At 49.5% G+C, this 26710-nt stretch overlaps 1 protein-coding gene across 3 annotated transcripts in view; it reads left to right on the forward strand.

The window, feature by feature from the left end:
* The first annotated feature begins 1969 nt into the window (after positions 1–1969).
* Positions 1970–26710, forward strand: part of abl1 (ABL proto-oncogene 1, non-receptor tyrosine kinase) — a 280531-nt gene continuing 255790 nt past the window's right edge. Inside the window, exon 1 of one of the 3 annotated variants that reach the window (XM_088615281.1) lies at positions 1970–4338. In XM_088615281.1, the coding sequence (XP_088471407.1) occupies positions 4206–4338 (133 nt within the window). In that variant the 5' untranslated portion in view covers positions 1970–4205. Of the gene's footprint in view, positions 4339–19759; positions 20546–26710 lie in introns of those variants that run through there. The other 2 variants (XM_088615279.1, XM_088615280.1) reach the window with 2 other exon arrangements.

Raw genomic sequence — 26710 nt, forward strand, 5'->3', positions numbered from 1 at the left:
GGCTTCTGGGCCAATTGGCCCTGCTGCGAGTGTATTGCCCTGCAGTGAACTGGTGTCCCCTCGGGGTAATACAGGGAAGCAGGGAAGCCAGAGTCTGTCCCGCCAAGCAACGGGCACAAAGCAAGATACACCTGTGCCAGTGTGCAGGGCACACATGGACAGCAGGGCCCATTTTCCCAGAAGCCAGTCAGCCGTATGTCTTTGGAGCCAGTGGAAACCCGCATGAAGATGGGGGGGAAAACATACAAGCCACAGGCTGAGAGCACCCCAGGTCCAGAATTGAACCCGGGACCCCAGCTCTGCAGTGCTAACCACTGTGCCACCAAGCCTCCCTAGTCGAAAACATGTGCGCCTGAAACATGCATGTCCTTCATCTGAGGAGGACAGGAACAACTGCAGAGCCTTTCCAAGTATTCGTCCACTGCTGATGGAGCCCTGGAAAGAGCACTACGAACACGGTTTTAAAACTGGCAAGAGTGGCAACAGCTGCTAGGGGGAGCACTTGGATCATTTTGGTTTAAGTTGTCAAAAAGTAAACTAAAGATGAAGATATCATACACATCCCTCATCGTTAAAACAAGATGGAGACTTTCCTTTTAAAACATTCATTTTTTTGGCTGACTGACAAAAGTTAATGGAAGGACTTTCTTTTATCAGAGTAAAATCAATTAGTGCCTTTTTCACTGAAATCCAACGGGGGTTGCAGCCTTACTCCTGATCTTTCCTGATCTGATCTTTGCAGTTAAGCTAATATGTCCTATTCTTTTTGCACACTCATTTCTCAATACTGGGAACTGCAACTATATTATATGTTTTTGCCGATTCTCATTTGCCTTACGAAAATGTATCGGAAAAAAACTTCTCGTTTGGCGAAACGAGAGGAAATAACTTCACAATACAACGTATTTACACTTCCTGAACCTCGCAGAAATAGTTTTTGTTCGCCAAGAAGGAAAACATCAATGTAGGACAATACAGCCCCAGGTATGCACCTTCTTTATAAGAAGACCGGGATGTAACTCTATGCAGGTAGTAAAATAACTCATTTGTCCATGTGCTGATCACGAGTGCGCTTGTTGCTCCTGGATTGAGAGGGGTGATCAAAGAGCTGGGTTTATTCAGAAGAAGGGGAATAGGACAGGTAACTCTGGTCACCAAGTGCTGCATTGGTGTCTGTTTTGTTTTCTATTGCAGAAGACAGGGACTTTATTGAACCGAGTGGATGATTAAATCAGCTTTGTTTTCCAACTCTGGGGCTAATTGCAAACAGCCTGTAAAACCGGCTGCCCGCAGCACTCAAAGACTGGCGTTTGCCCTTTCCCCTGGAAGAGGTTTCAGATCAAAGGACTCACATCAGTCTTGTTTATTGCAAAAGTAAGCGAAATTTGAATCTTGGAGCCAACTGTGCGAAAGAAAGGAACAGAAAGCGATACTTCAACAAAAGGATTGTTGAAAAACATGATCCTTCAGCATAACTTTACGAATTTGTTTAAGAAACAATAGAAGCATATGCAATGAAATGCATCCGATTGAAGTTCCGTGGATTTCCCATCTTGAAATCTATGCATGTAATTGAGTGGACATAAACTTAATGACAAACACCCGGAGCCAGACGAGAGCGGGTGGGCTGCAGCGAGCACACATGTAGTTTGCGGGACAGTTTCATTTTCCTGCTGGTTTGATTTGGATATGTTCTCTTGCAGAATCATTTTGGTTCCCCGTACAACGTGCGAACGGCCAGTTTCTGTCTTTCTGCCATTAAAACCACATCTCTCTGGACCTTAAGCGCCCTTCTCGCTGAAGCGCGCCCCCCTATTAAAGAATCGGGGGCGCGCTTCCTTTTTCCTTTCTTGCGCTCCCCTACCAACGTGCTCGTTCTCGTCCTCACAACCTCTTGCGCGCTTCCCTCGGGAATTCTTACGTTACGTCGGGACGCATGGACGTAGACGTAACCCCTCCGCAACCAACACCACCACCACCTCCTGTGTAGTTGATCTCCTTGCGTAGAGAAACATGGCGGCGATTGAGCGTATGTGACCGAGGTTTGAGTAGCATTTCCACCTCCGGGAGAGTCAGAAATCCATGCAAACAGCCGGAGTACGGAAGATAGGACGTGCTTGCTCGCCCTGATCGGACAGGCGCCCCGGGTGTCCCTCGTCATCGCCGAGGAAGACGTCGCTAACACGGCGGACAGACGGAGCGGATCGCCGCTTGCCCGAGTCTTAGGGAGCCCCGGGTACTCGGGCACGGGAGAGCCCGGGAGGACGGACGATACTGGACGGGGAGGTCGGGGAGAGCCGGAGGGGGTGGGGGCGGAGGTGTCCGGGGTCCCCCCCAGATCTGTAGCCGGAGGGGGTCGTGGCGCTGTAGCAGAGGCGCACGGTGACAGACCGGCCGGGGGGCACGGAGACTGACGCCCGGGCAGCACCCCGAGACGCAAGCTCGGGCGTTTTACATCAAAAATAATGATGAACAGGGAAAATCCGATCCGTGCTGATTGAGGCACCCCCCCGCCCCTTTAAACGCGCTGCGCCGCGACTGCAGCGGGGTCGCTTCGACGCGCCCCGGTCCGAGTTCCCTACTTTGTTGTGCACCGAGGTCCTGCCACCGCTTTTCAACTTTGCAGCGTTTTTAAACTTTGTTTTTTTTTTTTTAGCCGAGTTCCTCCACCCAGACCAGGAATAAGCTAGCATCATATCGGGTTGTCCACACACACACACACCTGAAAATACAGACGCGTGAAAGAGACGGGGAGGGGGAACAAAATAGGAACAGAACCGTTTCGAGAAGCTGTGAGGTCGGAGCTCGGCGGCTGTCTGGCCGCGTACGGCTTGTGGTTTGTCGTAGGTAGCGGTGCACTGGTGTCTTACAGTATATCTTGCGGGCAGAAGACGTCTTTCGGCGAGCCGGTGTCTGCGGGCTGCGCTCCGAGCAGATCGGCCGCTTCCACGACCACTATGCACCGCGTAGCGCTCTCCGGGGGTAGCCGTGTCAGAAAACCAAACTCCGCATCCCTCCCTTTAATGTGAGAAAACCAAAACAACCCTTACCAAACTGCGGGAATCGTCGATGGGGGTTATCTTGATGAAATCGTACACAAAAAAAAAAACAGGGGTCTTGAATGACACACAGGTGTGCAATGTGTTGCTTTGAAAGCGTCTGCAAAGATCGCAGTGAATGTATTGTGCGTAAACAATGAATACAGTGCCTTACTTTCACAGATGCCCTCCTAAGAGGACTTTAAATACCAGTAGGTGATCACACGTCCTGCTGCAGGGATTGCTGTTTTACTGTTACATTATGGACCCCTAACCAGGTCTGATATCGAGAAGTCTTTTTTTGTTGTTGTTGTTGTTGACATAGTTCACAGAAAGGCGGACAGGACTGTGATCGCGTGTCAGCCGCCCGGGGTTCATATCGTGTGTAATATCAGAGCCCACGGAACTTCATTCCAGTCAGATCATTTTTATTTTATCCACACTGAGAGATTTATGTTCTCGGCCGTGTGTTAGTCATAAAAGCAAACCCAGGCAGGCGACTCTGACCTCTTTAACGGCACACTGAAAGGCCTTTATGTAAATACGCTATTCTGGAGATGATTAGTAGGCTAGACTTTTTAAAAGGGGGCTTTCGGTTTTTTTAAAGCGGCTTCATCATTGGCTGACCCGAGGGCTTTCCTAGGATCTACCTGCTGAAGTTTAAGCACTAAAAAAAAAAGAGAGGGGGAACCTGGATTCCAATCCTTGGCCAAGCTGAAGCTAGCACACCAAATGAGATTATGCAATGAGAATGACCCCGATCCATACCCTGAAAGGTATTGAACTTGCCAAACTGGATGCCCCGAATGGTTCGTCGTAGCTGCTGCAGACGCTGCCCTGGCGGAAATATTTGCCCCTGAGGGAAACAGGAAAGCGCGCACACACGCTACGGTGCTGTAAATGATCGGTAAGGGGGAGGCGAACGGCGAAGACGAGGAACAGAAGGCAGCCCCGCTCCCGTGTCCGATTTCCCCGCCGCCCAAGTTCCGCCGGGGCCCGGGGGCGATGCAGGAGTGAGCGTCCGGCGCTCCCCGCCCGCTCCGCACGGTCTCTCCCCCCGTCCTCGGCCACAGGAAAGCGGACCCCGGCCGAGCCCGGCTGCTGATCCGAGGATCCGGACGGCGGATCGTGCCTCCTTCCTGGCGGTGGCCTTGGCATCGTTCCTTTATGGGGCAGCAGCCGGGGAAAGTGCTCGGGGACCAGAGGAGACCAAGTCTGCCGGCTCTGCACTTCATCAAGGGAGCGAGGAGGGAGCCGTCGCGCCGTGGAGGCCAGCACTGCAATGTCTTCGTGGAGCACGGTAAGAGCTGTTCCAACAGCTCAGCTGGACGCAGGGGTTCAAGCCGCCTAGACGCTCATTTTGTTTCCCCGCCCTGTTTTTAGAGAGTGCACTGTGGTGGAGAGGGGGAGCTGACGGGACGCTTGTCCCTGTGCCTTGTCTGCATCCAAGTGTGTTACTGCGCTGCGGTGCGAGGTGAAGGGTTAACAGACGCCCCAGCCCTGCGTGCGCTGTAGAGTTACTAGTCAACACCGCTGGAATCAAAATGAATAGTTATTGGGCCTCGTTTTGCATTAAAAACATTGTGCGTTTTGGTAGCGTGCAGCCCGATTTCGCACCGCTGCCAAAAGAAGGATGCTGTTCTGTGAAAGAGGAGGCCTGTCTCCTTTGGTCGGTTTGTTGATCCAGCTGGATGGTTTCACCGATAAAGACAGGGGCTGTGGCCCAAGTGAGTCATCAGTAGCTAAAGGGTGTTGAGACTCATTTCTCTGATTGGGCTGGCTAATTAACAGTGTGGTTCAGCATGAAGAAAGAAGCTCGCATTAGTAGGGTGTCTACAACAGCATGAGGCTGGGGATCACAGTTGAGTTCCTTCCCGGTGTTGACTGACCCCTGTGTGGCAGTAGCACTCTTTCCTGTATCAGGTTCGGTTTCCGTGCCTGTGATTGAGTTTGTGAGCAGCGTGGTCTCAGTATTCTGCAGGGAGATAATAATAAAACAGTATGTAGTGCATTTCCTTGAGCTGTTCCAGGGGACTGGAATTGGACAGGTGGTGCAGATGTGCAGAAGTGACAGAAGTGACAATTCTAATGGTAGGGCGGGGGATGCAGTCCTTGTTTATGTCCAGTGAGTCCCGTGTTGGAGCCCAGGTGTGATCAAGTGCCACGCCCCCCTCTTTCGCATTTGACTCGTGAAGATCTGTCGGGGGGGGGGGGGCGCACAGGGACAGGTCACCAGCAATCAGAGTTTTTGGGGGGGGTACGGGTGGCGTGGCCCAACATGGGGGGCGGTGCAGGTCACAGTCGGGGCAGTGAGATCCGAGTGGGGGGGGGGGTTGGGAGGAAGACACGGATGGTTGGGAAGAAAAAATATTCTGAATGTGCTCTGGTTTGGAGTGGTGCCAGCTGAGCGGAGGCTGTTTTTTTTTTTCCGAAAAAAAAGCTGTAATGGTCATAAGGGGACGTGAAATCACCCCGGGAGAAGAAGAAATGCGCTGGAGGAGAGATCCCAGTGATTCTCGCCCAGCAGGTTTGGAGACGGAGAGAGAGAGAGAGCAGGACCCGCACAGACACGCTCAGCACGACTGGGGCTGCCTGACAGTGCCCTGCGGCGCACCTGGAGTGGGCCTCTCTGAGACTCTGCAGGCCGGGGCGGAAGCGAAGCCTTCTGATTCTGCTGACTTCCTGAGCTCGGAGTTCCTGAGCCGGATCTATCGGCGCGATTCGAAATCCTTCTTCACCGCATCCTAAGATCTTGTATTTGCAAAGGACAGAGGTAGAAATGCGTGCAAACTAGCTTCTCGATCGAGAAACTCTTTGACCTTCAGCATACTGTGGTAGCGTCCATTTTTGTAAACACTTAAACCTCAGTGAAGTAAAGATTTTCATTTTTTTTTTCCCCCTTTAATTGTAACTTTTAAGCTGCTGGGGTGCTGTCTGCGAGGAGCTTGCGTGTTCCCCCTGCGTTTCCTCCCGCGGTCCAGAGACAGACTGGTGGGTTCACTGGCTTCTGGGAAAAGTGTGTGCGTGTCTGCCTTTTGTGTGCCCTGCCCTGTGCCCGTCAAACGCCAGGATAGTCTCTGGCTCGTCCACGACCCGCGATCAGAAGTGGTTAGAAACTAAATGGCTGGACGCTCCCTGCCTTGGTTCTGGCGCTGTTTTGTGCCTCTCTCTTTAAGTCTCTTGCCCAATTCCATTCCTGTCCGCCGAAGGTTATTCATGCTGTGTCACGATGGTGTGGTTTCAGGGAAGAGGAAATGGCTGTGCGCTGTGGAGAGCAGAGAGTTGTAGGAAATGTTGTTGTTCTCTCTTGCTCTGTATCTGGCTAAACTCCCCCGCAGCAGGAAGAGGGGTGGGGGGCAGGGGACGAAGGGGGGTGAGAGGATACGGCTCCCCGTGCTCTGGTGTCCCCTGGCCGCAGTCTTTTCCGTGGCACTGATACCAGCCCACGCGTGTTCCCCGGCTCTTCCGTTATGGAGAGAGGAGGAAGACGGCCTCTGTTGCTCTTTCCTGGAGCCCGTCCGGCTCTGTATAGGCTGATATAGGCAGCGTGGCGAGTCGGGTCTCCGGGCAGAGGACGAGTGGCCGATCTGTGGGCCGTCCTGAGCCCCCCCCGCCCCGAGGCAAAGCGCCCCTGGGTGACCCGAGGACGAACGGTGCACGCTCTCCTGCGGGGGGTCTGCAGCAGGCTGTGGTTTCTGTCCTGCAGGAATGTAAGCTGCCGCATTCACTGCCTGAAAGCAGGAACTGATAAAAAGCGAATAGGTTTTCAACCTTTAAAGCGCATTTCCGAGCCCCCCCTAGACAGATGTGTCTATACCCGTGTCTGCATAGGTATAGATGTATATTTTATATTTGAACAAGTAATAGGTTTATTCCATGCTGAAAAAAAGAAGAAAGAGAACACAACGTTTCGGCCGTGGAGCCTTCTTCAGTAAACCTATTACTTGTTCCTTTGCAGCCTACGCATGCTGACGCAGCTACCCACCTGAACTATTTTATATTTGGCATATTTTAAAGGGACTTTATACTCCTGCTTTTAGCACCGATATATTGCGTATACGGAGTCACAGCTGTGCTTCCCTTTCTCACGGGTCAGTTGGTTGTCTTGCCCGTTCCTGTTGTCTGTGTGGCCTTGGAAGCTGCTGTAGTACTGCTGTAGCACCTCGTGACCGACTCTCCGGTGACGCGGGGCAGCACTGCAGAAGTTGCAGGAGTTTTGCGTCGGCCTGCGTTCCAGAGTGCGCTGTCGGAAAGCCCGGTCAGGTCTCGCTGAACTGGTTAGACCGGCACGCGGAGTCCGTGTCATGGGCGACTGTAAAGTCAGCAGCAGTATGATCGCAAACGCTTATTTTTGTCTCCTTCTTATTCCTTATTACCCTGAGTTCTGTTTGAGCTTGCAGTCAGGAAATTCTGATTTTCGGCGCTCATCTCCTTATCTTCAAGGCTTTTGGTTTTCTGTAACGGAGCGCAGAGTCTGCGCCGTGTCCCGAGCCGCCTGCCTGCTGTTTATCCTCAAAGAGCTGTGTGTTGGAATCCACACGGTCAACAGTCAGCATGACATCACGGTCCGCTGCAGGGGGTGAGGTGATCGGCCTGGCTGCTGGGATCCTTCAGGATGACAGGCCTTCCGACTCCAGCTGCCAAAGTGCTCTTCTCCGAAGGGGAAGCTCGTTTTTGGCCGCTCTTGAGAAAGCTATCCATCAGAAATGCAGGGATCCAGACGTGTGCCAATGTGGAGGTCCCGCAGGTGAGGGTCGTGTTGAGAGACCGGGCTGGCCCCTTGGCCCCCGTGACGCGGGACTGATCAAGTGGACCGGAGTCCGGCAGGTTAACCCCCAGCGCGTCGGCCGGCAGGGCCCTCCTGACCCCGGACGAGCAGCGATGCCAGTGAGGCTGCTGGGATCGCCAGGTGGGGGGGGGGCGATTCTTAGTTGAGGGGCGAGGAGGAGAGAGCGAGAGAGAAAGCAGGTGGGGGCGGAAACCAGGCGATCGAAATCTGAAATCATTTTCCTCCTGGACGGGTGGGTTTACTGGTGAGGGGCCGCGGCGGGGGTTGGTCGTCGCGTCGTCACGACGACGGCGGCACGTCTCGGTGGGAGCGCGAGTTAGCCCGGCCCCAAGGGGGCAGTCGGCGGTTCTCAGCCGGCCGGTGGCTGTTTCTGGACGAGGTGGTCAGCCGGGGCCACCCGGTTGCAGGCGTCCAGTTTCACACGCAGGTGGCGGCACAGGCCTGGCTGAAAGGCATTCTGGGATTTGGAGCCGGTTGCTAAGGAGATGCCTGGAATCGCTGCTTAATGTGTCCCGTAAGGCTCCTCTGCAGTGCCACAGACCCGCTAGCTCTGCCTGGCTTGACGACTCATTTCAGTGAGTTATGCTGTGCGCTGGGGCAGCAGCTGCTGGAAGGTTTCAGGAAGTGCCCTCGAATTTCGCTCGTGCCCACGGCCTGCAGGTGTTTTCGCTCCGCGGGGATCACCGGGCAGGAAGCGCTCCATGATGGACAGGGGTAGCTTTTCACAGCCCGCTCCTCCACCGCGCAGCGTGGCATTAATGTCACTCGTTTCAGTCATCACATCCGCTCTCAGTCATGAGGTAGAGGAATGTGACTCACAGCAGGCTTTTCAGGACATGGGTGGGATAGCGCTGCTAACAGCCGATTAACGCTTCTCCTGCAGAATCGTGGAAAGTTGGGAATGAGCAGGAGCCGATAATGACAGGCCTCAGCGTAGGTAGGGACAAAGTCACGAGGGAAGATGTCACGTTACTGTAGAGAGGCTCTGGGGCCGAAGGGGTTAGGAACCACTGCAGGTACAGGACGTTTGTTGTTTTTTTTTTTTCTGATAATGTTCTTTATTTTTCGGATCTGCCCACAGGGCCAGACTACAACCCTGTGCCAAGCAGACGTGTAAACCCACTTTTAAATAAAAACCCGTTTGCTTTGCGCAGGATCAGGCTGCATTTTATTGTCTGGAACTTATGGAATCTGTGCAGTCTAGACACAGAAGCTCCTTGTGATCCGTGTGGTTCCTTAAGAAGTGAATCTATTTTAGACGCCGGCAGGCAGTTCGTCACAGATTTGCTTGTCAAGCCAGCTGTTGGGTTGAACTGTGGTTGCACGCAGACGTCAAGGATGTATTTCTTCACCAACAGAGGGGTCACCTTCATTTTTGCATCTTACCGAATTTTTACCCCGGTAATGCCAGAATTAGTACATCAATTTCCTTGATGTTTTGAGTTCTGTGTGGGATATATTTCTTCGTATTCCCATACAGCTGAGGATATTTTGTTTTCATCTAGGGTGTGTTTATAACACAGCGTTCTGAGGGGGAAACAGCTATCCAGTGTAGAATTGGCTCCTGTTTTATTGTGGTCTTGTTTTTATTTTCCTGCACTGGCCTTCCTAGTGAACCGAGTCACTACTTCACTGATACATGTTGACCACATGGGCCTCAGAGACTCCTGTACTCTCCCCTTCCACCTGAAGACATGGAATAATGACTTTATAAAATGCAAGGTTCCCAAATACCGGGCCTGCATCTTTATTGTACTGTAGGTGTTTGACGGAAGCAGCTGTTTAGCTGTGTATTTGATCTTTCCACGAATCAAACAATTAATCTCAAGTGTTTTGATGTCTTTTAGCCATTGAGAAGTTAGAGATCCTTAGAGGGTTTTAACTCTCTAGAGCTCACGAATACGCATCTGATTTTGAGATTATCCAAACTTGAGCTGACGGATTATTTTCAGAAAATTAGCCGAATTAAACAGATCTGTTCATTTTTACCCAAATGAGGCCTCCGAATTAATTCCCCAAACCAAGGATGCTTTTTCATGATTAGTTTGGTTAGGTCCTCTGCTTAAGGCTGTGTCACGTCTAAGGTTACATGGCACAAATCAAAGATCTGAATTCTCTCTCATTCTCCAGTGTTCTTCAGCGATACTGCCCGACTGCTGCCAGAGTTATTTATAGGGACACCTGCTTCTGCAGCCGGAGATCTGACCTCGGAGGTCACGTAACCGCAAGGCAGAAGCGATACTCTGATGTGTGAGACGCCAGCTCCTCCACTGTTTTCTTTTTCTGCAGTGCAGTGGCAGGAGGGCAGCGGCCCCTTTCAGACAATGCCCAGACATTGTGTTCAGCGCCTCCAGAAACTCGGCTGGAAGTGGGCCGCTCGTTAGTTGCCTACTCCGTCTTTCCCAGGCGCAGAAGTGTCATTTAAATGCACGCAGGGCATGCCACAGCAGCAGAGTCGGGAATGTGACCTCTGGTGCATTCCTCTCAAATAGCGGACATACCCCCCTTTCCTCTCGTCGAACATGTGTTTTTTCGGATTCCTGGGTCCTGTACTGCGGGGGGGCCGGGGGGCTGTCATGAGTTCTGCCTTGCTCTGTGTGCTTGTGCAGCGTTACCTAAGACAATAAAACGTTTGACAGTAACACTGTTGTGAAGACCACAGTTGCGTTGTTTTTAACGTGTCGAGACCTACAGTTTCATTAGATGGCTGTGCTTGGAACTTCCTGAAAGGAGCCTGGTAGTGCTGCCCTTTGTGGACAGCAGGGTGATGCAATGATGAGCCCTGGGTTTAATTCCAGGGGTGAGTGTGTGTCTGTATCTGCGTGTGCCCTGCGATGGACTGGCGTCTCGTCCAGGGGGTACCCTGCCTGGAGCCCGTTGCTTGCCAGGATGGGCTCCAGCTCCCCCATGGGCGGCCCTGAATGGCATGAAGCAGTCGGAGAGGTATTAGTGGGTAGCTGTGAGAGAAGTGGCATTGTGCTCCGGTGTGGTAGACGAGGTGGCAGAGCGTGGCTGAGTTTCAGAAGCAGTCCTGCAGTAGGAACTGCGAAAGGTGCACAGAAACTGGCAAGCAGCAAACATTGCAGCTCGTGTCTCTGGTGGATATCTGGCGGTATTGTGAGGGACTGTAGAAAGCGTATGTATGTGTAAACCCTATATATGTTTATATGCCTCCAGGAGTTGAATATCGCTGAAATGTGTATCCTTCCGTGTTATTTTGCACTGAACAAAACCTGACTTTGAAAGCGAACATTTTCTCTATTGTTAACTTACAGCACGAGTCTGATTTCTGCCTGAGCAGCGTCCTTGTGAATTAGGCTCTCTCTCTTAACAGGTTCATTCCCCCTCTCTCTCTCTCTCCCGCGCGCGATTTAAGTGTTGTTGTTATTAAAAATCAGGATGACGTCTTTTGGCCCGAGCTCTTGCCAGGTGAATGAAAACCGGCTCGTGCTCTCAGAAGGGATGTGTGATTTTTCTTCTTTTTTTTTTTTCAGGAACATATGGGTGTAATTTATTGGAATGATTTAAGATGTACTGTAGCTATGGTGACTCCGATATACAAGCAAAGGGAAAAACTCTGGCCCAGACTCCAGAGGGTTGTTTACTACAAAAGCCCGATCATTCTTTCCCTATATTAGGCAGTGTTGAGAATTCTCCGCTTTTCCTCAAAAGACACATTTTGACCAAGTGAAAGATGGACCTGGAAGATTTGTTTTCCTAATGTGCAATCAGATTGTGAGCCTGTTTTTTTTTTCTCGGAATGCAGCAATCAGCTGTCACTAAGAATGAGATTTTAACGTCTTAAGTGTTTTTTTGTTTTTTTGTTTTATGTGGTTGGTGAACAAAATTCTCAGAGAAACCTAACCGGGGGGGGAAAGGGTATCCCACTCAAAGATTTTGTTAAGCCCAAGTCATCAATCTGTCAGTAGACCTTGTGCTCCAACAACCTGTAGTCATTATGCTGTATTCTCACTCTCTATGACCTGGCTATTGTGAATAAGTTACATTGCAGTGTTTTTAAGTAATATATCAGCAATAGACAATCTCGTACTGGCACAAAACGTGGTTCAATTTAAACATTTGCTTAGCAATTTGCCCTCTGTTATTTCCTACTGTGACGATAAATCATTTTGAAATGTCTACAGCACATATCCCAAGCTCTGTTTTGAAATCTGTCTGGTAGCTGTGAATTGCCTTAGTGAAAATGTTGTAACAGCGCTAGGCGCTTTAAAATGCATTGAGCCGAGTGGTTCATTTCAGTTTGTTAGGTCTCTGTCAGTTTCCCAGTAATGACCCAGTCGTCTGGCGGTTTTGTCATGTGGATTGACTGTAAAACCTTTTTTTTTCTAAGAAGCACAATTTGCTCCTGATCTTCTTCACTTGGGCAAAAATTGAAAGGGCCCAATTCCAGCCGGTGATAGAAGCTTTTGGCAACAGCATCTCTGTAAACAGGAATGTGCTCTTTGTCAACTTGTCATGAAAGAATGGGGTTCCTTCTGAGCAACAGGGCAATAGAAAATGTTTAATTTTAGCTGCTGTACATTCGGGAGTTAAAAAGTAGAGGAGGTTTTGCAGCAGTGAGTTGTGTAAGCCTGTCAGATTTCACCCATAGCTCCTAGTTGGACTCTGCAGCACTTGACTCTTTCTGGAAAATAGCAAGGAGCCTAATTCAGACACTGGGGCCCTGGGTTTTATTCCTGGGCTGCTGTCAGCGTGGAGTTTTTGTGTTCTCCACATGATGGCATGGGTTTCCTCCTACAGTTCAAAGACATGCTGGTGGCTTAATTGGCCTCTGGAAAACTGGCCCTGGTGTGAGTGTGTGTCTGTATCTGTGTGTGCCCTGTGATGGACTGGCGTCCCATCCATAGGGTACCCTGCCTTGAGCCCGTTTCTTGCCAGGATGGGCTCCAGCTCCCCCATGGGCGGCCCTGAATGGGATGAAGCAGTCAGAGAGGTATTAGTGGGTAGCTGTGAGAGAAGTGGCATTGTGCTCCGGTGTGACAGACGAGGTGGCAGAGCGTGGCTGAGTTTCAGAAGCAGTCCTGCAGTAGGAACTGCGAAAGGTGCACAGAAACTGGCAAGCAGCAAACATTGCAGCTCGTGTCTCTGGTGGATATCTGGTGGTATTGTGAGGGACTGTAGAAAGCGTATGTATGTGTAAACCCTATATATGTTTATATGCCTCCAGGAGTTGAATATCACTGAAATGTGTATCCTTCCACATCACTTTTGCACTGAAAGTGTGAAAGGGTTTGTGTGATGCCCATCAAAGGTCTGACGTTCTGTCCCAGTTGTACCCTGCCATGTGCCCATTGCTTGCTGGAATAGGCTCTGGTCTCCCGTGACTCTGTACTGGATAAAGCAGTTCAAAACGGATGGATCAGAGCAGGTCAAGGGCTGTAGAATCAGCCAGTCAGGCCTCTCCTTAATGCAGTGGTGATCTCTGCTGTGCTTCCTTTTTTGTAAGAAAATGGCACCCGTCAGAAAAAAAAAGCACTCTGCAGTGGATTAGTGTTGGCGGAGAGCTCGCTGCCTGCAGGGAACCTGGCTGCAGTTCAACTGTCACATCGGCCTGACAGTTTGACAATAGGCAGGTGCATTCTGCTTTGAGTCCGTAAACCGAGATTAAGAGCAGTGCCTCTGTCATGGGGTGAAGGTAGTCTGGCTGTTCTGTGAACGTGTTGGGGTGCAGGCACGTCGCATGCGTGGGGGGAAATCGGACTTTGAGAGCAGGTGAGCTGGTTGTGAGCTCCTCTGTAGCTCAGACTGAGCTGTCCATTTATGATGTGTGCAATCCACACTTTCGATTGTTTTATTCCGTAGTCTGAAAACATTGAATCCTTCGATATTGGAGGGGGGAGAGTACATTTGCTATCTATCTTTCCTGCCTTTTCCAATGTACAGGCATCAGGAAGCCCCAGGCAGCTCGTTATTGTCATTTATAAGAGTGCTGTGTTGCAGACAGTTGGTGCTGTTGCTGGCTTGTTCTTGGCTCGTGGTTTGTTTAAGCCTGTAAGGAATCTGTGCAGAAGAGCGAGCTTACATCATCACGAAAAAGCAGCGAGGCAGCCTGCTCTCTGGAGGGCTGTAAAAACAACAACAGTATTAAAAAAAAATGTAACCGAAGTCAGGCAGAGAAAGGATTTAAAGCCGCAGTGTACACTCATCCCTGCCTTCTCCCGGTCCTCCTCGTGTCCGGGTTTCACCTCGGCCCTTTCTGAGGCTGGAGATCAAAAGTCCATCTTCCCGAGAAGTTTTCATTTGACAGAGCAGCGCATCCCAGTTCTGACCTCCCTGATTCTCGAAAACCAGTATTAGAGCTGATGCAGAATGAACTGTACTTTCTTGATTTGTCATGCAGGGCAGTTGAAGTAACAGTTCCCTGAAAACTGTGTTGCACTGGTTCGGTAAGAATCTTAATCTGCTTAATCTGTATTCACAGCCAGACTCTTACTCACTATGACACTGCTAACGTATCAAGTGCTGGAATTGTTATTGACCTGATGTAAGAGAAACAACCACTCTAATTTTGTTAATGAACGGTTAATGATTTTTATTCAAGGGTTTGAACGTGCAGCCCCAGATAAAGGCCGGGAGAGAAAGGAAAGGAGACTTTAATCAAATGGGCCAAATAGTCACCTTTCTTTCTAACCATGTTTGTGTTCTTACGAGGGTCTGAGCTGTAGGGCTGTGAACTGCTGCTTGAGAAGGATATCGCGCACTGCCGCGTGCAGGATCGAATGCGAGTGTTAGGCTGTGGAATGCGCTCTTGCAATGCAAAGAATCAGCTGAGGCTCACAATGCCGAAGGTCTGCATTACAGACGCGTTGTGAAGACACGCCTATCCCCACAACGCTGTGATATAACAGGGCTGCAGTGCATCTGGATTCACTTAAATGCACAGCAGTGACGGGCTGCAAATGAGTTTGGGGCTGCAGCTACAGCTGGCCGAAGTCTTTTAAGACCGAATGTTCCCGATTTGAGATACGCTGCCCATTACGATTAGGAGATAGCCTTGTGTCACGGCAAGAAGGCCCGGGCCAGCCTTTCTGCTGGTTAACAAAGAGGCCCATGTCATTAGCAGGAGTGTGGAGAAATCCTGTAAGGTTCCCACTGCCTGATTGGGGAGTTGAGCAAGCAGTGTGGTGCAATGTGTGTGTTTTTTTTGTTTCACGCGAAAGGAGCGAATTAAACTGCAGGACAAGAGAATTGAGCAAAGCAGCTTGGATTGCTCTCCGTTAACAGCTGCTGAGAGTTCATTGGTGCGGTAGTCTGGCTCGCTCGCTCTCTGGTGAGTCAGAAGCACATCATAAAACCTGGAATATAAACTTTTTCTCCAGTACCAATTAACAGAGCCAAATGAGGCGACTGTGCCAAATTGTCAAATGCGCGGGGTGCAAGGTTCAGATTTCAAAATGGGCCTTGGAAAGCTAGAGAGCTTCGCCTGACAAATACTCATGTCTTTTTTTTCCCCCAAGGACAATGAATCCTTCAGGAACGCAAAAAACAAGTGATGCTGTTGATCTTGTTTAGCTTGGCTGAGGGACTAACTTTGTCTCTCTCTCACACAAAACACCCCATCACGCGTGCACACACAGCATGACTGTTTTCAAAACAGATTGATTTTTCTGATCTGTTTGGTTTACACTTGTTACGACAAAAAGAAGCAAACTCTTTCAGGCTCCTAGTAACCACTTACAGGAATGGGCATCTTTCGGACAAGGTTGGTATTTTGCCAGTCTGGAGTATTAGGAAAATCCGGGATTGAATGATTCATGTTTTTAGAGGGTTTGGAGACTGAATCAATACTGAGTTTTTTTTTCTCGCGTTTTTCTGAATGAGCTTCTGAGGAAATCTCGGCGCTCATAGTGATTGAAGGATGGGTAACCCCATAAACTAAATCCGTTGATCTATTTGCAGCTCAAGTACAACATACCAAGCTGACCTGCTACGTCCCTAATCCACCCCCTTATCTGTGCCTCAGCAATCTGCTCCAACCAGGTAGAGGAGTGGAGATAACTCTTCGGTGTGCATTATTCTGCTCTCCTTGTTGTGAGTTTACCAGAGGCCCCTGCGAGACTGAATTGTTTGCATTTAGAACTTTAATAAAGCCTTTGTTACCTGTGGACAATGGAGGTCTTTCTGACCTCTAGATTTGGGACGCGAAATGTGCTTTAGACATGTCTGAATAATCAGGATGGGGGTGGAGGAGCTAAGCATGTCAGTAGTGTGTTCTGGGCACTGGAGAGAGAGCAGTGCATTCTGAGATACTTTGCTCTCATTCCTGCTGAGGTCTATCGCTCCACAGTGTTGGCAACTGCATTTGATTTAATGGGCTCTCCAGTGAGGCTTTGTTGAAGCGCAGCTTGATTTCTGTGCCCAGTCGTTAAGACACAGACACCAGCCTGCATTCTCCAGAGGTCCCTGGATAAACATTGCCGAACGGCTGAAATGGTCCCCTGGCGTCCGAGGCCGCGGCTTTCGACTGTCTCTCGTCCCCTTGCGGATACGGCCGGTGCCTGATGGGATTGGGTCTGCACCACGCAGCTGGTACCGAGCGCAGCTGCGCCTGCTGCCTGCTCCGGTCCAATTAGGACGCTCTGGTGGAATTTGTCCAATACCTCGCATTCCCTAACTAAAACCAGCAGGCAGAGTGCCAGGACTCAGCTGGCTGACATTTCGGACGCCGTCGGATGGTGTTGGGTTTCGTCTCCAGGAGGAGGAGGAGGATGGGGGGGGGGGGGTCTGCACCCCGAGACGCGTTGGCACGGCGGCCAGTGGGGGGTGCCAGCGAATGCTGCCCATCGCAGAATCCGGCGAGCTTTTGGCATCTTGCCAGCGATGTGCTAATCAGTCATACGCATCGTCGCCATAGTTAATGGACTATCCTCTTGTCTCATTATATCGGTTAAGCTGTAGCCTCTGTGCTCCTCCTCAGTTCATCTTGCTTGATCTGCTCCTCCTTTAAGAGAAGTCTGTGTGACAGTGGGCAGCTCAGTGGCGCAGCGGTTGGCGTTGTGCGTTCAGTCCCCGGTGTGCACCTGTGTGTAGTTTTTCTCCCCGTGTTTGTGTGGGTTTCCTCCACAGTCTGTTAAGTAGCTTCCAGAAGTTTCGGTCCTGGTGCGAGAGTGTGGGACACCTTTTATTTCAGGTCAGCCCTTAACGCGCTGGTCACTGGCTCAGCTGAACCCATTGGACCTCTTCCCTGCAGATACCCCAGCCCTCCAGGGCCAGGAGTGGGGACCCCTGATCGAGCTTTTGTGGTTACCTGTTCAGTAGTGCAAAGTCCCTTGGTTTCCGATCGGCTTTACTAAAGCATTTTTACATGATTTTATGAGCAGTAGATGGAGATAATTTACTTGCAAACCGATTAGCTTTCAGATCATTAGTCTCAAGTCCTGTTGTACCTTAGGGTTTAAAAAACAGTTTAAAGCCATGCTGTCTACGTCAGCTAACTGTTAACATACCAGGAGTGGGATTATATAAATCGCAATGGAGTGATTCTCCGATGAGCTCATCCCAGAATAATGTGCTTCATGTTTCTCCATCTGCAGGCTTTTAAAAAAAAAAAAAACTTTTCTTTACTTTCCTTTGGACCTTGGTGGATTTTCTAGGCTTCAGGAAATAGTTGAGCAAAGCCTGCTATGGACTGTCTTCATGACATCGCGAGTCTGCCTTCCAGTGCCGGGCAGCCATAACATGCTAGTGCTCCTCACTCGTGGTGGTGCCGAGCGAGATCCCTCCGCGTCTGAGCGCAGGGCACTGGTGTGATGGGTGGGGGGGTGCATCTTTGCTCTACTCCTGCGGGGGGGGGTTTGCTCACAGTCCCCCAGGGGGCTCTGAGCGAGGACAGCGCCCTCCCCTGGACGACGGCGAACTCCGCTGTGCCAACAGGCCAGCACCCCTGCCAGTGGCAGAATCCTGCACTGTGGGGGTGTCAAGGCAGGGGGTAGCATTTCTGCGACCCGCTTGACGCAAAGGGTGGCGGGGGTGGGGAACAAGCCGAGCCCCTGGCTTCCCTCAAGAAGCTGGCTGGCTGACATCCTGGGATCGGTTAGCTATTAGCATGCAGGCTGGAGGGGCTGGATGTCCTCTTCTTATTTATAACCTTGTTTATGGAGTTTTGCCGTGGAGCTGCTTGGGAATTTTTCCTCATTTTACAGCAGTGCTTTAAAATGATATTGATGACTGCAAATCCTCTACTCGTGGTTTATACCTCTATACGCTTGGCCCTCATGCAATGATTCCAATTTATTTCAGATCTCTAAGACCGTCTCTGCAAGCCGGATGTGTCCTTTTATCTCAAGGGGATTCACGCTCATGCACACTAACCTTGCTTGGAGGGATGCCTGACACAACCGACAATATGTTGTGCGTTTTGCGCCTCTTGCAAATGTGCGTTATGAGTGAATCGTGCGTCCGTGAGACAAAACCCAAACCAGTGTTAATTTGTTGCTTTGACGAAAACAGCAGTTAAACAGAAGGTTGGATAAAAGCTGAAGCCCTTTAGCTGGGATGAAGTCTAGTCTTGCTGGTTTCATGTAACCATGTAGCTTTGCACTGAAAAGGCGAAACGGTTTTCCGCTCAGCTGTAAAGACTGTTTGGGCATGAGCAGCCAGGTGTAAGTGGACATCATGTGACGGCAACCTGTTTTCGTCCGTGTCTGCGGTTGGGCTTGGGAGGCGTTGAGACAAGATAGGCAGAATTAAAGGACCTGTTCCACTCTGAGTGAGTGTAGCTCAGCCCTGGGGCAGGTGTGCCGACTGGAGAGCAGTGGATCGTGCAGTGAAGGAGAGATCATGTTGCAGCTGCTACAGCTGTATCTGCTCTGTGATGAGGCCGAGGACAAGCCCCACAGACATCTGGCAGATGGAATTCCTTTAGTCCGCTTGAGGCAAACAACAATAAAGGCAATTCAGTGGCGTCTGAATCCCAGGGTAACTTGTATGGTAGGTGCATTCATTCCATGATATTTATAATTGATTCCTGATATTTATACCATTTTGTGTTTTTGGTGGTAGTGAAAACAGAAATTGCACTTAAAAAAGTACAGTTTGCTCTTGGCAACCTGTTATCTGTGCCCTTCTGATATTCTCCTGTTGTTTTGCATTTCTTTCGGCGTATTGTAGAGATTGAAAGCATACTCTGTTGCTCTGTTGTGAAGTGGCCTGCATATTTTACACTCAGAATTTCCACTGACACGCTTCTCTGAACCTGAGTGTGTGTGTGTTTGAAGTGGAATATCTGTTCATATGACCACAACATCCCAGATTATGAGGTACAGGACATGACTAATTCGGTAAACTGAAGCACATTTTCGGTTTGACAAACATTTGGAAAACATCTAAAAAGTCCCCGCTCTGCGGAGTATTGGGATCAATATGTATCTGAACTAAATGCTTATCTATTCAAAATCTGTTTTGCAAGCGCTGCACATGGCAGGTCAGGTAACATAAAAAATGTAGACATCGCTTTCAGTAACTGCTTATCCACTCGAGGGTCGTGATGGCCCAGAGCCTGTCCCACGAAGTACTGTCCCACAAGGCAAGAGACACCCTGGACAGGACACCAGCCCATCGCAGGGCAGACACACACACACACACCAGGGCCTGTTCTCCCAGAAACCCGTATGACTTCAGACTGTGGGGGGAAACCGGAACCAAGACAGACACAGGGAGAACATACAAACTCCACACGGAATATTAAACATGTCTTAAGGAATACAGAAACACTGGGCTGCAGCTCTTTAATAACAGTTTACCAGGTACCTGGTTGTTTTCTCAAATTGTGGAATTCCAACGTTATGCACGTAGTGTGCTATTTATTCCGCTCTAGATATTTTTATCATCGGTTCACAGCTCAACGCTCGAAAGCATTCCGCTTGCTTCTCATACGGAGGGAGCAGAATTCGGTTTGTCTCCGCTGTGGAAATGCGGGGCCGCTTCTGCAAGGCGCTATCGGTGCTCTTCCGTGTCTTTCCTGCCGGGCTCGTCCAGGAGGGCCGAGTCTTCACTTTGCAAGCGCCCTCCCCGCTCTCTGCTGCCTGCCTGAGGGAGCGTGTGTGTGTGTGCGCTTGCTCGCGTGTGTGTGGGTGGGTGGATACAAGCAGCTGATGTCATTCAGCCGAGCGGCCAGAGCTTGAAAGAGGCCCATTGTTGGCAGAGAGCAGCACTCGCTCGGTCCCTGTGCATCTCCAGCTAACGGCCAGAGAGGGGAAGGGAGCTGGGAATGGCCGGGTCCTGAGCGCCGCACGGCTCGGAGAACGAAGTTCAGTCGGCTGCGGGGCACCCGGGCCCCCCGGGACTCGATCCAGACGCCACACGCCACGAAGATGGAGCCTCTCGGGCAAAGAAGTTTGTAGACTTCTTGGCAGCGGGAGCTGGATTATCATCTCGAGGAACGGTGGTGGGGGAGACGAGCTCTGGAGCCGGAGAGGGGAGGGAGGCTTGAAACAGCCTGGTGGACTGCCCCCCCCCCCGAGAAGATCCGATCTTTAACGGGAGGAGTCGGCTCTGAAGCCGACCGCGTGCGGCTCTCCCTGGGAAGTGGCCGGGGGGAGAAACAGGAGTGAGGGAAGACGGAGGAAACAAACCCAGCCGGGGAGTTTCAAGGGGGGACCGGAAAAAAAGCAAATGAAAATGTTGGAGATTTGCCTGAAATTGGTGGGGTGCAAATCTAAAAAGGGGCTCTCTTCTTCCTCCAGCTGTTACTTGGAAGGTAAGAGCGGCGGGGGAGGGAGGGGAGGAGGAGGAGGAGGGGGACGGGGCAGCGAGCCCCGCTTTCGGCTGGGCAGGCAGGCCAGTTCCTGGAAAGGGCAGCCCGAGCGTCTCCGAGAGGCCTCCGCGGCTTCACACACGCCTGCGTTCGGGGAGAGGAGGAGGAGGGGGAGAGGGAGAGAGGCAGAGGGGAGGGAGCAGGGAGCCAGACACACTGGCTCTGGCCGCGAGAGACGAGGAGGAGGATGAGGTGGGGGGGGAGAGAGGAAATCCAGAAAACGGAACCTTATTCGCTTGCCTTTCCCGAAAAAAAAAAAAACCCAAACAAACCGTTTTTTTCCTGCCTTTGCTGTGCCTTTCTCTGTCTTTTTGTCCTTCTCCCCGTTTGGAGGCGGCGGGCTCCTCTGTTACAGTTGGAAGCCCGGGGGTGTTGGGGGGGATTGAGGTGGCTGGTGTTCAGGGTTTGAGCACGACACAGTCACGTACCTGAAGTCTTAAAAACAGCTGTGGCTCTGCCTAAATTGACGGCTCGCAGTAATTTCATTATTTCCCCCCCCCCTCTGGGAACGGAGGCAGTAAGGAAATCCATTTAGGATCCGTTCCAGGTTTTTGCAGGTTGAAGTAGAGCAGTGCTTCATTTGGGAAGGGGCAAAGGCAATTGAGGGTTTTTTTCCTCCAAAGTTCAGCCCCCCAGATTACGAAAGGGAGAAAAAAAGACGTGTTCATTTAAATGGTTAGCAACAAACAATAGTGGTTCTAAAAAAAACAACTTACTTGCATTTCCCGAGCTCTCTGGGTTTAGTTCATCAAAGAAATCTGTGTAAATCTCAGTCCCTTCTGTAAAGTGTTGAGTAAGATGGCAGGGTGCTTGTCTTTGTCGTTTACAAAAATGTGAGGCGTCATATCGCCTCATACATCTTTCTGTATGAAACGGTTTGATTTTATCATTCCAGTGCTTCCAGTGCTTGGGAACATGGCGATTTGGAAAGGGGGATCATTTGCAGATGTCTAAGCTTTCTGTCAGCTGCAGGTTCTGCCCTGTTCTCTTCGAGCTGCTGAAGCTTTAGCGGATGTTGTGTTCTGTGGAGCAGGTTGGTGGTTAGCGATAGCAGATGGGGGTAGAGATAGGATCTAAAACAGCGGTTAGACTTGAAGATTGGGTGCCAGTGGAGCGTACAGTAACTATTCTTGGTCCCAAGAAACATACATTTCGATAGCTCGGGGGCAGGTCTTCAAAGTACAGCCATTCATGTTTGGGGTGCTGAGAAACGGATCAGCCGTCAGTGATGTATCAATGGGTTGTGACGCTGTATGTGTTAACTTCAGGGTTAACTCGCGTCTTTGAATCCCATCTTCTTGGCGTCCCGTTTCTCGCTTTTGCGCCGCAGCGAAAGACGTAATGGATCAGACATTTTGTAGTTACTCCTGTTCCATGTGCCTCTCGCTAACAGGATGTGTGATCATCTTCGGTGTTCCTCTGCGTTTCCCTCTCTGCCGGTGTGGAGAAGTCTCTCTCTGCACTTCACTCGCGCCGTTTCTCCAGCTTCTCCGTCTCTGAGCTCGTTCTCCCTCTCCTCCCCCACCTCCTGTGACCTGGGGCGGCTCAAGATAGTGTCATAGTTTACTAATAAGAGAGGTATTTGAGTTCCGGGCTGTTAAACAAAGTGGGAGAGATGTCCAGCTCTGCTCCTCCACGCCAATCGCAGTGAGGATATGGCAGCAAACGGTTCTCAGCCCCCTGGAGTGCAGAGGTTTCCTTCTAAATTGAAAAATATTGAGCTCTACACTTGTTGCCCTGTTTTGCAACACATTCCTGTGTTGGGGGGTCCTAGAAACAGGACTGTCAGTGCTTGGAGTGACTGATGTCCTGCTTTTATTCCCCACCACCACCACCACCACCACCACCAGGAGATGTCCCAAGTCCCAGCTTTCACATATTTGAATATTACTTGAGAGGCTCAATTCCCGATGAGGTGTGTTGCTCACTCATTCTGCTTACAGACACGATTGCCGAATTGCAATATTCCACCTTCAACGCAGACGTTTCAGCTCTGAAGTTCTGTGCTGATTCCCACCAATCATTTTGTTTTGTTCTTCTTCTGTAACTCGGACAAGCCCCTGCTAATGGGTGATTTCTGAGTCCTACTTAACAGCCAGTGCTAGGACCCGTTGCAACAGACTGAGGAACTCTGAGGAACAGTGATCATTAATACAATAAACAACTTGGCAAACGCTCAGGCACATGTGTGAGTCGAGATGAAATTTTATCTCATAGCGAACGTGATACTGCCGAATGTTGTGTTCCAGGAAAAAAGAAAAGTATCGTACATCAGATGGGGGTAGATCTTTGGAGTTGCTTATTGTTGGAATTTTTTATTCAGAGGAAACAGAGAAACGTGAGCGCTGTTTGGCTGTTGTGTACAGACTTGTTTATAATAGATGATGGTGTGATTTTTCATTAGCACAGCACTGTGACCTTTTTGTGTCTTGGAGTAGATTGTAGTGTGCCTTGCTGTATGCCAATGCATGCTTCTTCCAAGACAGACTTGGAAAGACACTCCTTTTCATCTGATACTGTGTATTTTCATATCTGGGAGATCTTGAAAGAGTATAAAACACGTAGCTGAACATGCTGAAAACCCAGCAGGGTGCAGAAAGAATGAGACCTTCAGCTTAATGTAGTGTTTGTAGACGCTATGGAGAGATTAAGACTATTTTCACCTCTCTGTCCAACACAAGTTCAAGTTCAGCAGGATTTGGAGTGAGAGGAAATCTTTTAGGGTCCAGGAAATAGGGAAAATGTGAATCTGGAAATGTACTTAACATAGACAAGGAATAAATACTTGGGAATGCATGTTAGGCTGCTTATAATTATAATAATAGGGAGATTAATACTAAATGTCACAACACTCCAGACACCTGGAGCTGACTGTCCTTGTGTTTGGTGTTTTGCGTTATCTATCTATCTAGTTGACCTGAAAACATTTTGAAAAGGTAGGTTGTTGCTCACTACTTTTTGATTCTATTAGCAAAAGCAGCTAGGGTGTGAACTCTAGTGTGAGGTGAATAGAAGTATATCTAACCCTTTCCTCCGCTACTGGTTTAATTTCAGAGTTTTTGTTTTCCACAGTTTAAGTTAAAAAAAAATCTTACCACGTCCTCCCAGTCGCAACTCACCATGTTCCGAAATCTCCACGGCCTGTGAAAAAGAACACAAGTCTTGAGAGCATATCTGCCCAGGAATGTGCGCACACAGAAATGGTCGCAGTGTCTGCTTTTTGTTACAAGCAGAGAGCCGTAAACATTACCGGTGCCATACAACACCAGGCTTTGCAGCCACACACACACACACTGCAGTCTGCCCCTGCTTGTTTTCTGTGGAGCTCGTTAATGGTTCAGGAGCCACAAGCCACCACAGCAGAAATGAAACATAATTTATTGCCACAGAGCATCCCTGCTTTTCCTCTTGTAATTCAGTATGCCGAGCGCGCTCGCCAAAGAGCCGGGTAATGAAGTCTGAGTACCCCATTCGGCTGCGTTTAACCAGACTGACAGTGGCGGAGCCGGACTGAGACCGGCCAGCCCTCTCCCTGTGGGGAAATTGTGCGCTCGGCTGTAGGACTGCATGTCGGTGCTGCAGCTTGTGGTTGTAATGTGAGGCGGCCCTTGAAGTTGAGCTCGTGACCGATTACAGCAGCCCCGCTGATGAGCTAACCTTAAAACTGGGAGCACAATAGGGCGTGAGGTGAAGCACAGAGACAGTGACTCAGTGCCTCACTTTATGAGGTTTGTCTGCTCTGCGCATTAACGTCGGATGCTCAGATTGTCAGGGAGTGAAACGTGAGCTGCATTTACTCGGACTAATTAAAAGTCGCTGCTTAGGCTGGGTCTGTTGGGTGATTTTGTTTCCTAAGGCTGTTAAATGATCCGATCAAGTAAAAGCTACAGGCTACTGTGTTGATGAAATTCTTGTGTATGAGGGATTAATTTGGGTTAATTAAACTTCCCTTTATGATATCGAGAAGACATCCTTTGTCCTTGATCGTTGATTTCTGTTAATTGTTTTGCGCCAAGTGCCATTTAATCAGGGCAAGCTGTTTCAGGTCTTCCTCTGTGTCAGATTTTTGTCCTTTAACTCTGGAAAACAAGTGGGGTTTTCATTGTGGCATTGCCCATTGTGATTTAGAGAAGTAACAATGTTAAACGCCTTTTGTTGATAAACTGTAAAAGTTAATTACATCTTTAGAAAGTCCTAACACTATGTAATATTTTTGAGTACAAACTCAAAACAATATCAACAATCACTGCTTTGTCCTCTCCATTTCAGTGGCCAAGGAGGATGTTGAAATGTGTGTTTGTGAATACTAAATTGTTTGTGGCTCATTTTGTTGTGCAAACGTCTGTAGCAGCTGTTACTTGTTTCTGCACAACTGACAGACACAGACTTACTTTGTTAGCTGTTGTTTTCTGTACTTCATTTTCTCTGGTTTTATTGAATGCAAGACATCAAAAATAAACAAAGTACTGACGCAACGGTGATCATGCAGAATCTCCAAGTCCCTGTCTCTGTATTATTTCACCCATTGACATCCTCAGCTCCTTGAATTATACCCAAGCTAGAAAAGAAGACAAATACTTGCCAACTAGAGACAGTAGAGCAAAAGAAATATATGCAGAATGACTGGAATTAGATCCTTGAATGTCTTTCCACCTTTGTGAAATAACCCACATTGCTGAGGACTCGACACACTCTGCCTGAGGACTATTCGAGGGAGATATGTAAAGAAAAGCTGGAGCCTCTAGTATCGAGAGAGATTAGAAATATTTAGAGAGTTGGTGAGGAGGAAGTCAGCATTTAACAGTCTGTTAATGAGCAGCAGCTGTACACCAGCCCAGGTTAATGTTCGAAAGGAACAGAGTCAGCTACAAGAGAAAACGTCTCCCTGCAGGGGCAGAGATTGTCGGTTATCTGTCCCCAGAAATGTCTCCGGCACTTTGAATCCAGAACTGAAAAGGGTAGAGGGCTGCTATGCTGTTGGACGAGAAACAGCTCCTCCAGCCTTCTCCAGACAGCACTGTAAAGAGATCTAAACGTGTGGCAGTTTGGAGAGCTATGAAGAGAACCGTGTTCAGCACTAGGGGAGGTTTGCTGGAGGCATGCTGTCATGCGGCTCATAAGGACTGCCCTCGGCTTGTGACTCCTAGAACCCCCTGTTTGTTCTGCTATGGTTGTTCACTTTGGAATATCAGGAATGTTTTTCCGTTCATCTGCCAGCGTCATGTCCTTTGAGGAAGCAGCCTGGCGCACAGCCACGCACGTGATCGCTCGATGCGATTGTAGTGCCGGGGGCCTCTTCGGTGGCGCAAGAGGACGATCCATCCCAACGCAGCCCGAGCTCTCTCCTCCTAGCCGAGGTGCTGGCGCTGCTCCAACCACCGAGGGCTCGTTAAGCAATTGAGCGTTCGGGGAAAGCCGTCGTTTCAGCGTGCGCACAATTATCTTCTCCACGTTAACGAGACCTTGGCAGAAGAGCTTTAATTAACTAAAGTTGTGGATCAGATGCTCTCCACATGAGCAGCTGTCGGTGTCTGAAGGCCAAATTGCCCAGTTTGTTTTAAATCGTCACACACTTGGCAGTGACTCCAGCATAACATTTTAGGCCTTTTTCAGTCTTATGAACCTGTATGTTCAGTACAACACGACATTACTGCATGAAGCTGCTGTATGTGCTTTATAGTATACAGGTATATAGTTGTTTCATGTGGTGTGTATATATATTACAGCCTGTGATATATTTGTTCAGTTAGCATTTTTGTCATATAATAGTAGTGTGTAGATACTACTTCATATATACAGTTGCATCTATGTAGTAGTTGAAGAATTATTGAATCAAAATGCTTTGTAAAATGCACCTGTAAGGTCACAGCCAACCCAAAGAAAACCAAATGAAAAGTTTTTTTTTTTCTGAAAAGAAATGTTTTTTGGCATGGGGCCCAGCAGTTTGGAAAGCAGGAAGACCTGAGGCATGTGTCTTGGCGGAGTGGTGTGAGATCTGAGTTTTGAGGGATTGGTGAAAATATCTCGTGAGAATCGTGAAGGTACTGCGGTACACGTACCCGCAGTTGCAGATTTGACCAGATGAAAAAGCTTTCTGATGGTGTTATC

Source organism: Lepisosteus platostomus, chromosome 21 (assembly GCF_059453375.1).
Source record: "Lepisosteus platostomus isolate fLepPlt1 chromosome 21, fLepPlt1.hap1, whole genome shotgun sequence".
NCBI classification, from domain to species: domain Eukaryota; kingdom Metazoa; phylum Chordata; class Actinopteri; order Semionotiformes; family Lepisosteidae; genus Lepisosteus; species Lepisosteus platostomus.